At 44.3% G+C, this 12,817-nt stretch overlaps 1 protein-coding gene across 11 annotated transcripts in view; it reads right to left on the bottom strand.

Annotated features, from left to right (window-relative positions):
- Positions 1–12,817, bottom strand: part of LOC121601615 — a 143,039-nt gene that overhangs the window by 30,098 nt on the left and 100,124 nt on the right. For all 11 annotated transcript variants that reach the window (XM_041930482.1, XM_041930449.1, XM_041930470.1 and 8 more), the window contains 3 exons: positions 6,953–7,069; positions 6,681–6,861; positions 6,164–6,415 (listed from right to left, as the gene is read on the bottom strand). In XM_041930482.1, the coding sequence (XP_041786416.1) occupies positions 6,164–6,415; positions 6,681–6,861; positions 6,953–7,069 (550 nt within the window). The remainder of the gene's footprint in view (positions 1–6,163; positions 6,416–6,680; positions 6,862–6,952; positions 7,070–12,817) is intronic.

Below are 12,817 nucleotides of genomic sequence, written 5' to 3'. Positions count from 1 at the left end.
GCAAAAATAAAAAGAGAAAATAGCAACAGCAAAAAACCTCGCCCAGCCACTGTGTTTTATCTTTACCAAGAAGAAGGCTGACTACCACTTTCGGTTCAACTTTATTAAGACCCGGCCCCATGCTGCCATGCTTTCGCTCCGTTGGCTCCGGTGACCATTTAGGACCGGGCAAATTGCCAAACCACTGCCATTCGCCAGGCGTAGATGGCAGCTGAGTAGCGTAGTGTGCCGTGTTAACTCTTTTCCTGCCCCGAGTGTTCCCGTCTGGCGAACAACCTAATCAGCGGAGTAGTTTCGGGGCAGGTTTGCCTTGGGTTGCTTTCTGCTCGGTGACCCCGTACAAGGATGGGATGGGTTGGCGAAGCGTTTACGGGCTTCCGAGAAAATATTGCGGAGAGAAAATTGTATCGAAAATGGATCTATTTATAAATAAGTAAGAAGGAAGCGCGCACCGGTGTTGGGCCCGGACCAGTTGGGCACTTCCGGCTGTGGATGACAAAAATCCGTTATTTCCGATGTGTTGCTAAGGTTCTGACGGTGGGTCACGGTGGCGTTGTGTGTAGATGCAATAAAAGTTTATATAACACGATAAAATTAAATTGTACTTTGCTTTGGTAAGCAGTCACTTGGCTTGTTCTTTTTGTGTTTTTTTGTAGCCCAAAAAGCCCATAATATTGGCCGATAAGGGTTTAACGGTCGAGTGAGAGACGTTTGGCGAGTAGTTTGTACATTCTTATTGGAGTTTTCGAAATAGGGCCAAATAAAACAATGTTTTCGGTAATCTAATTTTATCACTTAACAATTTGCGTTTTGGCGAAGTGATTAGTCTCCTTGAACAGTCATTTGAAGCGAAAAAAGCATATTGAACGTAAAGCTCCAAACATACACACGCATAAGCGTTCACCAAACCACAACTGCAAGATGGAAGCAACTGATAGAGATAAGCATTGGGTTCGTTTTCCATTACTAAAAGGTCGCGATAGAAGCTAGCTAAAATGACATCGCTACTGCCGACAGCTGATCCTGCTGACGGTGTTGCTCTTGCTCTTCCCAACACGCACCACACATCCACATTCAGCCATTGCCATTTGTCGGCCACTGGGCTGGGATGAAATATTCCGGGCAACTTTTTTCACTTAATGTCAACTGTAAATTATTACGGTTTACACAGGGACAGTGGGTCAAGAACCGCCCTGGGTGCAAAGAAACCCCTGGTCTCCCCTAACCCCGGAGGCAAGAGAAACCACTCATCGCAAAACCCCAAAGACGGGCTGCGAACCATTCCATTTTCTAATCCTTACGCCGAGTAAGAGTTCGTGACCTCTTTGAGAGCAGCTCGAACACCCCCCCGCCAGTGTGAGGTGGTTGCGGTTTAACATCTGAAATAATTTCGTGTTTCACGTGAATAATCATCAGCATCCTTTTTTTTTTATTTTATTTTCGGAGGGATTTCCTTCTTTTTGCTTCGCTTTCTTTTTGTTTGACTTTTGCTCACTCGCAGCAAACGTTCAGGCGGGGCGGTTTAGCGGGCCGTCGGATTTGGTTGGAGTGAAGCGATGTGAAAGATGATAATTTATATAGGACTGGGCAAGTAAATTCTAATCCTGCCGGCGCTTCGGACCGGTTTCAAAGTCAGCGAAGGATTAAACGAATTTGGTTAATGTTTTTGGTTTAGTTTTGCAGTTCGGCAATGCGGAGAGGTAATGGCCTTACACAGATGGCTGGAAGGTAATAGCTGGGGAAAGCAAAGACGATGATGGGAAGCTTCGGCGTGACTCGTTGCAAGTGATTTGTACTCAATTGTCATATGAAGTATACAATTTAAAAATTGCTACGAAAAATTTTACATCAGACTTGTCCACATATTAGTTGTGTTTAGTCATTGGCTATTTATTGGGGTCTTTCATTTTGTATTCTTTTGCATATGTAGTATTTACTGTATTTTACCTAATTTATTTTACGTTTGATCCCTCTATCTTTTTGTGCAAAATCCTTTTCCCTTGCAAATTAAACGAGCTAAAACGGGTCTAGTTGACAGCAGCTAAATGAAAATCAAACACAAGGACGCAAGGAGCGTGTGCCGATAAAAATGTTATAGAAACGAGTTTACATAAGATCAAACGGCCGATATAGACCAACGGCAACAAAAAAAAGGCAAACATTCGCTGGCATTTCTTTCGCGATCCGGCGTCCGGCAGCTCGACCGAACGAACTAATTAATTTCTGTGTCAACAGAAAACTGTCATCAAGCTAACTAGCAGTTAATGTGGCCCGGTGCGCAACCTGACCGAACGCCGCCCGAAGCTGGGTTGGTACTTGTTTTACTCTGCACACAAAATAAATGGCCCTATTGGATGACTGACCGGTCATTTCACCAGGCAAGAGAAAGAGAATAAGATAGAGAGAGAGAATGAGGAAGAGAGAAAAAACAGGACCACAACTTTTACAGTAAGGAAGGTAAAAGATTGGGCAACAAAAAATAAACCCATTTCCATGCGTTTCACTTTAAATCAGTGTACTCTTCGGTGAGTGAAGCTGGTCCTCTTATGATCCCTCCTTTCGTTGCCTCCGCTCTTCCGCAGCGCACTTTAGCGCAAAACGGTTTACCCGGCATAAAATGGGTCTAATTATGTTCCGGCATGATGGGTTTGGAGTGATTTTCCTGCCCTTGTCGCCATAAAGTGGGCTCATAAAGCAAAAGCGGGAAAAACACTATGCATGCCTGCCCACTTTCCCGCTCTCTACGCACCGGGTTTGCACAATTTATCCTTGGTAGTATGGCAAGTTTTTGCAAATGAAGTGAAACACAAAAAAAAAAAACAAGCAGACAAAAGTTAATCTAAAACGTAACTAAAACATGGATAAGCAACCGAGCAAAGTGTTTTGCGGTGGTTAGTTGAGCTTTATAGGTCGTAAATGTTGTTAGCACAAACTCATTTCCACCGAGACGTGATTAGCCGCTGGATCGAGCCAGCCGAATCGAGGGTGCTAATTTTGTGCCCCTGCCACGCGTTTAAAATCATGACCTGGGCCTGGAAATGAGCTACTTTCGTTAATTTCCTCCGGCAAGGATTACTTCGACGGAGCGATCAGCAGATTAATGGGATGCTTTCGCTCTCGGTTGCGTTTTCGATTTATTTCGATTAAACTGTTGGCAAGCTGAGCTGGTGGGGATGGTGTATTAGTCGTGGTGAATCATTCACCGGCTAGCGCTAAGCCAAAGTGATGGAACATGAATTGAAACGATACAGCAATTATTTAAGTAGTTAAGCCTTTTATACTACAGACACACAAACAAGTTTGACCAGTCCGGTTTAATACGTATAGTACATACACAAGTTTAGGTGCAATAATTTAATTAATAATTGACAACAATGAACATTTAATGCAAAATGTGATTTTTTTTGCTCTTTTTTATGTTATGGATCGTTGCCCTTTTCGTGAAGCATCGAGGTAAAAAACTATACCCAACGGCTGTTTCTACCTAGCAGATGTTACGTGACGCAGGAATGATGCAGGAAAGTGTGTGTGTGCTATCGACAATAAGTACCGATCGATTATTATCTTAAAATGATTAATTATGATGAAGAACCAATGAACACACCGAGAAGCGGCGACTCGTTGCGGTAATTGTTAACAACCATCCTCTTTGGGTACATGTTTTTTTGCACTGTAGTTGTTCTACACCATCACGGCACTGCCGGCGCCACCAGCAGCTCTGTGACTTTCTGCTTCTGGTTTGGTCCTTTTTTTAACGCAAAATCGATGAGTGAAGTTAAGAGTCGCTCTCGGAACGTCACGTACTCGCACGGGCGCACAAAGTACCGTGCGCCTCCATCGAAGACTCCGACTGTGCGAAACAAGCAGTGGGGCGCGCGGTGTTGCGGCGAGGTACGATGGGCATGTTGGCGTAACAAAAAAGAAAGCTTTATAAATTTCACTCATCCTTCCAGTGCATGAAAATAGCGAGCGTGCCATCGTGGTTCCAGAGGGCATGCATCATTATCGTCATCGTGATTAACGATTTTCCGGCCGCGGGAGAGTGAAATGGCTGCGACAAAAGTGTGGCGCTTTCCCCGGCCGCCCTTCCGACAATGGCGTGTGCGTTCTGGCAAATCTTTCGCGTTGCTAACGAGTCGTTCTGTGAGGGTGGCAGTGCTTTCTTACAGGCTTTTCTACGAGTTTATTATTTGACTGATGATGACAGCATGACGGTAAAATGGAACGCAACAGTTTCGTCAAAGGCGACGTAAAAAAAGACGTGCCTCGTGGAAAAAATGGGCAATCATCTCCAACCCCCCCTCCCCCCTTCCCTTTCCACCTTCATCAGCTTGCGGCGCGATACAACACGAGCCAGGAGAAAGATGTAAGCTACTCCGGCCTCCGGCACTCCATGTCATCGAAATTATTATGATTAATTTAATTTTGAAATTTTATTATCATTCAAACAGGCTTCATTGGTTGCGACGAGAGAGACAGCGAGCAGGCAAATCGGCAAAATGTGCCGCGGAACTAGGTGGCCGGATGCGTCGGGGCCGGGGGCGGAACTTTGGCAATTTGTTGTGATAAATGATTTTACGGTGGGTGTGAAAGCGGAAACCGCCCGATTAGATCGCTAGTTGACGGCTGAGCACAATATCCTACAACCCTTTTGCCCCACAAACCGCTTCCCCCCCCCCTCCCTCAATGGTGTCGAAAGGGATGTTTTGCGTGTCGATCGGTAGCCGGGTGCCCTCCGCAAAGGGGCAAGGAAAAAGTTGATCAGGAAGTTTGAAGGAAAACAATGGTACAACACTGCTGAGCATAGGACGGCCTGTTGTTTGACGCAGCAACGATGGCAGGCAACCCATTTGCGATAAGTAGGCGAGAGTCTCAAGTGTTGATGGCAACAACAAAACCCGATTGAAATACAATAGGACGATTACGATTGATGTGTAGCTAACCAAACTTTTTATCTACAAAGGCTAAATATATTTTTATACACGCGCGCAACAATCAACGCTCGACGTCTCTCTTCGCCTTAGTCAATGATTATGTATCAAGATTATGTATGTAGGTTCAGATAGTTATTTCGTTTGCATGAAGCAAAACATGTCTGTTGCAGGTACGATCGGTTGAACGATGAACAGCGGTGAACAGGAGAGACCTGATCTATGGTACGCCTTATCGAAAAGCTTCAAACCCAATTAAAACACGCAAGAGCTGCCGATTCCAGTAGTTCAAATGAACAGACTGGGTCGTCCTAGTTCTTCAAAACGAAACGATTTTCCCATTTCTTTACCAAACCACATAAAATAAAACGTCAAAACCAAACCACCAGCATATGTCACTAAACTTTGGCGGTGGCGGAAAAAAATCCATACGAAGGAAAAGTAAACCATTTTTCTAAATCTTTATCGCTAAGTGTCTGTTTGCAATGGAACAAATTTGTGCAAATCATTCCTAACGCGCACAGCACGAGTTCACACGGTAGCTTTTTCATCTTTCCGGCTGCTATAGTACAAAAAAAGCGGTTAAACAGACCGATACACTAAAAGGAGCCGCCACTTCAGGTGCCGAAAAGAAGTGGCCCACCTGTCTCGTAAATTCACCTCTTAACTAGCCCACCTCCCCAGGTGCCCAGGGCAATGGGAGGCATCGTCTGATGAAGCACCAGGGAAGAGTTGGTCCGTGCGGGACTTGTTTAAATTTAATTAGTTCCGTCCGTTCAACCGTTTCCATGCCTGCTGGGGTTGAGTTTCCGCACTGCCGTGTGTTGTAGGGTGTGTGGCGATGGTTGAAGAAATTGGCAAACTTGTCCACCTTTGGAAAAGGGGTTGGTCCATGTCTACCTCAGCCCATCCCGTGCGTCCCGTTCTTGGCAGTCTTTTTTCACTGCCTTTTTGTGCAGTTCGTGTGGCGTAAAATACTGCCAACGCAATAATTGAGTAAGTAACACACACACACACTCAGGAATGGGGCGAACCGGAAGCATAAAATATAGCCCTCGCACTAAAAAAAAAAAAAAAAACCCGTAGCAATGTGTGGCCTCAAGTGGTCCTGCTGCGCCCGAGCAAGCCACTGCACACATACGGGGGAAAAAGTGAATGAAATGGAAAAGAAAACAAAAAAATGCGCACACACACAATCGTTGTCGGTGGTTAAATGTCTTTCGTGTACTTACCGGAAATAATGGCGCCCCGTTAACGCAGACACTCTCGGCAAACCGGACGCGGATTGGGCGTGATTTCAGCTTCGCCTTCTTGCCCGCCGACAGCAGCGTCGATTTGCGGCCGACCGCATTGTAGAGCTGCGGCTGGCATACCAGCAGCGTGACGGAGGTTTCACAATTTCTAACTAATTGTATCACATGGTCCCGGGGTGCGTCTTTGACGTCCTCACCGTTTACAGCTAATATTTGGTCACCTGGCTCGAGCTGAAAAGGGAACGGAAATGGGTGGCCAAAATCAGGCTCGGAAGCTCGGTAAAGGAAGTTTTAACTTTAAACCAAAATGGCTAGTATAAGCTTTGTGAGTGTTGCAGTGTGTTTGACTTTAGATAATAATTTCAGATCTTTTAATGTACAATGTTTCAATGTCCTTAAATATAGTAACACATTTAAAACAGGTTTTAAGGGCCGCAATTGTTGTTGCCCATACTCTTCCGCTTTGCAACCACAATTGAGCGCAATGACGACTTACCTTATTTACACTAGGGCCACCTTCCGTGACGAAACGCACGATCACAGGCTTTTCGCTGCCGGCCACGAACCCGAACCCGAGCGTGGGGCTCCGCTGCAGTACGACGACACGCGGTTCGGGCGGTGCGTCGTTGCCATGATGCCGTATCGGTTCCTCGTAGGTGGTGGTTTTGTTTAGGTGGCTACAACACAAATAAGAAAACGAAGCGGTACGATGGTTAGCCGTGAGTAAATCAACCGCTTAACCGTGCATTGATCCCCGATTTCACTCACTTTATGTAATACGGTTGTCCCTTTTGGTCGATTGCCTTTTCCCAACCGTACGGCAGGTCGTTTGTCTGCACCCAGTTCTCGATGGGCGGTAGCCAGCCAGCCGTGCGCGTTATGTGACTGAAAAAGTGGTAGCGAAAAAAGAGGACAGAAAAAAGAGTGGTGATTAATAAATCAACTTGAAAGTAATCATTACAGTGAAATGGTTCTCTAGCGGGGCTGCCAGGTGGCGATGGCAATAATCATAAATTAGTATGCAACAGTTGCGCGATACGACGATGGTTTGGAATCGTTGCGATTTGTTCTCGGTGGAATCATGATTTTGCTAGCTCCCGAATCGCATCCAAAATGCTGAAATTTTAATCACGTTTTATTGTATATTAATTGTTTTGCTGCGGTGCCATTTTTGTTCAGTAAATCTTGAACGGGATTTACAAAGGCAGTTTTTAAGCAAATTACACTTAGAAGGTGTATTAAATTATCAAATGAATCGAGTTTACAAGATACGATTGGTCGAACGATGGACAATTAGCATGATTTAGCTACCATCACAGCAAACCATTCACCGTGTACACGTTTATTTAATTTCAAATGGGAAACAAAGGCACAAAATCATGAAGCTTGTAGAGGTAATATCTCGCATTTCCACCTAACGCACGTTTGGGGAGTGGAATTACAATCAATACGATTTAGTTGCTAATTAAAATTATATTTTTCCACCAGATTGGAGAACATTCGGATTACCGGTTCCACCGTACTGTGTTGCAACACAATACCTAACGAGCACTTGTAATGAGATGGGCTGCGCGTTGAGTGGTAATTTGATTTCCAAATTTAGAATCGCGCATTATTGGTCCGCTTGGTGTAGAGTTCGGACCGGGGAAAGTGGCTGAAGGAAAGGTTCACCTACTGGTCGATGTGGCGTTATCAACATGCAATGGTTATAGGTATATAATTCATAAACATTTTCTCAAAAATGTATGCTTGAATATGATTAAAGAAGAATAAATGAATAAAATTAGCTACAAAAATAGACAAGTTTTCTGCGCAAATAAAAGTACAAAGTTGCTTCAATTTACTGGAAAAATGCAAATTTCTATGCTTTATCAAAAAGCAATCCTCAATCTAGCCATTAATTGCGATTAAACGTTCTTCTTCCACTGCATACACACATTAAATCACAAATATCAACGAACGATTAGCTCGTAGAAAGGTTACAGTTACATGTGGCTGAAGATAGCTAAGATTGAGATATTTACCAGGATTGGTTGCTAACGAGGATCGACACGTCAAACGAGCCCGAACCCCACCCAAGACGACAAGAGTGGCATATAATGAATTTAATTTGGCATGCTGAAGATGAAGTTATTTATTCAAATACCGCGCTGCTAAACCGTTTAGAAGCCGCCTTGGCAATGTGCGCATACCCTCGAGCCAAACGAAGCGCCCTGCTAGAATGCGAGCAGAAACTGGCGCCTACAATGTTGAGTAGAGCGGCGACACAGACACGCCGAACACTAGAGGGAAAGCCACCGAATGAACGAAGCGCCCGTGCAAAAATTAATTTAAATCCCGTACCTTTCACACCAGGATCTTTTGTGTTCTAAAGCGGGCCGTGCGCCGAGGATGAGAAGGAGTAAACGCTTGTTGTAATTTGATTACTGCACACCGGCAACCCACACACGTTGATACAGCGGGGAATAAAAGCACCGCGTATTACAGAGGCATGGTCGTGAACATTGACGTGTGGTTCGGTTGTAAATATTTTTTGTGACAACCGTGCTTTGTATGGCGAGAAACTATTTTACCGCGTTTACGGTGCGCGTCAAGCACCATGCGCCTCCATGGCGTCGGCGGCAGATGGAGACGCCTGGTGAGTTCCTTTTAGTGCGATAATTGTATCAGTGAGGATACGTTTTGTACTGATAAATTGAAGCACACAAATACTTTTAGTGCATCACTGAACTTTGGAACAATATTTTCGATTGTTTCTGTTATTATGTTGTAAGTCTTGCGAAACATTCATGTTATAGGCATGAAAGTCGTCATCCGCTAAAGTAAATAAAATAATCAAAAGCACGCTTTTGTAAACAACCATAAATGGTCGTGCTGGGTAAAGCAATCCCAAGAAATCGATATGAAATGAATTTAAAATTCAATTACCCTGTTGGAAACGCACCTACCACCAGGGCGTGACGCAGCGTGATGTGCCACATGAAAACAACCATCAATTCCGCAGCAATCAAATCTCACTCACGATTCAATTTGCCGTTCAATTTTGCTCACACAAAACCGCCCTCAATCACTTCTCATCACATCAAACCAAAATGCACAACGAACCAGCACGAAGTGTCAGTTAAAACTTTTAATTTGTCTGCGAAAAAAAAAACATTGAACCGTTTGACGAGAGGGTGAACGAAAACTGGCATGTTGATATTTGCCTGACAGAAGCATTACACACACACACGCGCGCACACCGTACATGTCGTTCAAAACAGCGCGGTAAGGTGATAAAAATTTTATGACCCTACGTCGCTTTGCCATTCGTGGTGCCCAATTCGCGCTCCAGAGAAAAAAAACAAGTGTTGATTGGTTGCCACTATGTGGCAACTCGTCGCAGTTTTGAAACCTTTCCACGGGTAAACGTTTCCAGTATGTGCAACCGAACGAATGCGAAAGGATTTGGTAGCTCATAAAGCGTTTCGTTTCAGCGCCGATGAGCGCACCGCGCCCACGCCAGAAACCGGCCTCATTCTAAGTGTTTGAGATTGTTCGGGGAAGTGTCGTTTGGTCCATTACAACACACGTCGTAATATGGTTACCGTTTATCCCTTGTCACTGTACACACACACATGGGGTGTACAGAGTTGATGGAAGGACAGCAAGGGAGCAATGTAAACGGCCGTGTACGAGGTAACATTATTTTCCGTTTGAACTGGTGGTTCATGCTAAAGGCATTTAAATCCCATGCGAATTGATATAAACGATGTTTACAGCTTGTCATCCGGAGCGGGTTTTACGGGCGCGGTACTACACTGTTAAGCGTGAAGAATTGTATGTAAAAAGCACAAACACACAAAACAAAACAACGGCAACGGCATATCCCCATCGAGCTGCTAACTGTTATCGACGTCGAAGCTTTATGTTGGATTTTGTTTATTACTTCCGTTCTGGTGGCAGCACACCCCGACCCACCCAGTGGGTTGTACATTTGATTTAAAATTGCTTGCTCTCGCGAAACCGCGAATGTTTGTTCGCACATCGTTGTAGTTGCTATTTGGCTTGTAAAATAAAGCGCCCTTTGATGTACTGACAGATATAGACTTTTTTATGTTGTAAAACAATGCTGTTGTGTACTGTTGCTTTGACTTATTAAAAAGGATGTTATTGTTGAAACCCAGATTACATCTCGCCACATTATGCATGCATTGTTTATTTTTTACCATCTCTTGTTTCCCTTCTATTTATTTTTACAATGAAATTTCAAGCGATCCATTTCAAAATAGTACTGCACCGAACGTTTAATTAGCGCGAGCTTTAAAATTTATTTTATCGCCATAAGGCACACCACACTTTTTTCTCTGTGATGTGTTCTTCCCGTCAAAACTGAATGAAAACGATGCTCGACTGCACGAGATCTACGCGGAAAATGATAATTTTTCATTAATTTCGCTCTCCTGCGCAGTGGGCGAGAAAATATTTACTACCCCTTAAACCGTACCGTTTAATGGTTGCGGCGGTTCCGGGGCACATCAACGCGGCATCCTTTTCACCCTCCAGGAAGTCAGTAACATCATTTACGGACGGTAATTGAATCTGATAAAACGAAACAAAAAAAAAGCATTCGTTCCCACGAATTTTCGGTCATGTATGGCTGCCCGTCCTGTTCACCGGCCGTTTGCTGTGGTGCTTGTGAACGCCAATGTGTCATTGGTACTTTCCCTGTGGAAAGTTACTTGCCACAAACAGCCATGCCGTGGTAGAATTCGTACCTTGCCTTTCCTTTGCCTCCACTGAACAATTCTACCTGAGGGTAAAATCGACAACATTTGACCAGCATATCCTTTCGCTTCAATTTCTCGGGAAAATGTGTGATGAGGTGTGCCGAAACACTACAAAGTAAATCAACACTGCAATGGATTAAAAACAGTACAATTACAGCGAAATAAAGCCAATTACGCGGTGCGCGCAGGGTTAATAAAACAGAAAGCAATCAAAACTTCCCTTCCTGCCCAGTTTGGCAAGAATCACAGCCACCATTTATGTACCATTCCCCTTCAAAGTTTCGTTTGGGTTAGTTTTTTTTCTTCCTCCCTCGAATCCTCAATACGTAGTTTAAAGGTAGCGGAAAAAGGCAGCGGCCAGGCGGGAAGAGTTTACACTTTTTGTACCAAACCATAATGCGATCATCTCCAGTTAACCTGCTAAGGGAAGTTTACAAAGCTTCGCTAGAAGAGCTAGAGAAAAAATGGCCCAGAACTACGATATCTCTCTACCGGTATACCCTGACTGCGCCGGTTGCTGCCTAGAACGGGGGTACGATAGGAGCGGGAAAAGTGCGGTAAGTTATGCACAGTTTCACCCAACCCCGTACCACCTGACCAGAAAATCAACGCACGAACGACGTAACGGCTCGAACGAGCAGTGAATAGATGGAGAGTGTAATAAATTGCGCTAATTTAATCGCTCGTTATCTGGCGGTACGTTTCAGCTTCCGACGAGATTTTTTTCTTTCTTCTGTGAACCACCGGGATGCTTACTTTTCGCTCGGATCATTTCCCACTCAAAACTAGGGTGTGGTGTGGTCTGATATCAACTAAAACAACAAAACAAAAACAAATGCACTGAAGTGACAACTCGTTGATTGCAATCACAAGAGCACTTGGCTGTGTTGGTGGCATACTGTTGTGATTGTTTTACCAATTTGGGAAGTGCGAGCAAGTTCGTTTTGAATAATGCGAAAAGTAATTCAATTTTTCAGTCGAATCAAATAAAAATCACGTAAGTAATTAGATTAAAAAAAACGATATATTATTTACGAATGAAATTACATTTTAATTAAATTTTTCTATTATTTTTTTTTATCTTATGCGAATACCAAAAAAAGGCATGGATTGAAATGATGCATGACCAAAATTGATTTATTTTGCAGGTTTCATAAATTTGTAACAAAAAGCTCATCAAACGTTCCATCGTTCAACCATACATTTAAAATTTGACATGGTGAAAAGAGCTGCAAACATAAACTGCCTAACCCATTACGGGCGAACCCATTACGCCGAGGCGCATTAACCAAACAATGGCAGGCGGAAACTCCTTTCGCTTCTAATGTAAAATGAGATTGCTTAGTGGGCAGCATTTAATTCCGGCTCCGATCGCCGAACGACAATACCATTTACACACTCTGTTTACCGTAATTGCTCACCACGGAGATCATAAAATCGGAGGCTCTAGCACTCCCCGGCGCCTCCTTAAGACTAAATGACCCATTTGAAATTGTGCTTATCGTTCGCATTTAGCTAGAGGACGCTACGCTGCCGCCTGCCTGTGCATAAATCATACCAGCTCCGGCTCCTTAAAAGAGCTGATCTGTGCGCCCTGCTGCCATTCGACCTGCTGGCGTAAATCAGGCAGATGGGTAAGAGCTAGGACGTAAGCCATTCTTGCCCATACCGAATGGTAAGACAGCAATCCAGCAGGCTCAAGGGGGCAACGCAGTACGGTTGAGCATGTCTCACTTTTCGGCAGACAGGAGGGGGTGGGGGTGGGGGGGAAAGCATAACAGTAAACAAATCAGTTGCCGCTTAAGAAGGGCTTTGGTCGACTGCGCTCTCGTCGTAGCCGCGCGTCTCGGAATGCTAGTGTAGA

Source organism: Anopheles merus, chromosome 2R (assembly GCF_017562075.2).
Source record: "Anopheles merus strain MAF chromosome 2R, AmerM5.1, whole genome shotgun sequence".
Lineage (NCBI taxonomy): Eukaryota > Metazoa > Arthropoda > Insecta > Diptera > Culicidae > Anopheles > Anopheles merus.
This window is presented reverse-complemented; position numbering and strand designations above follow the sequence as displayed.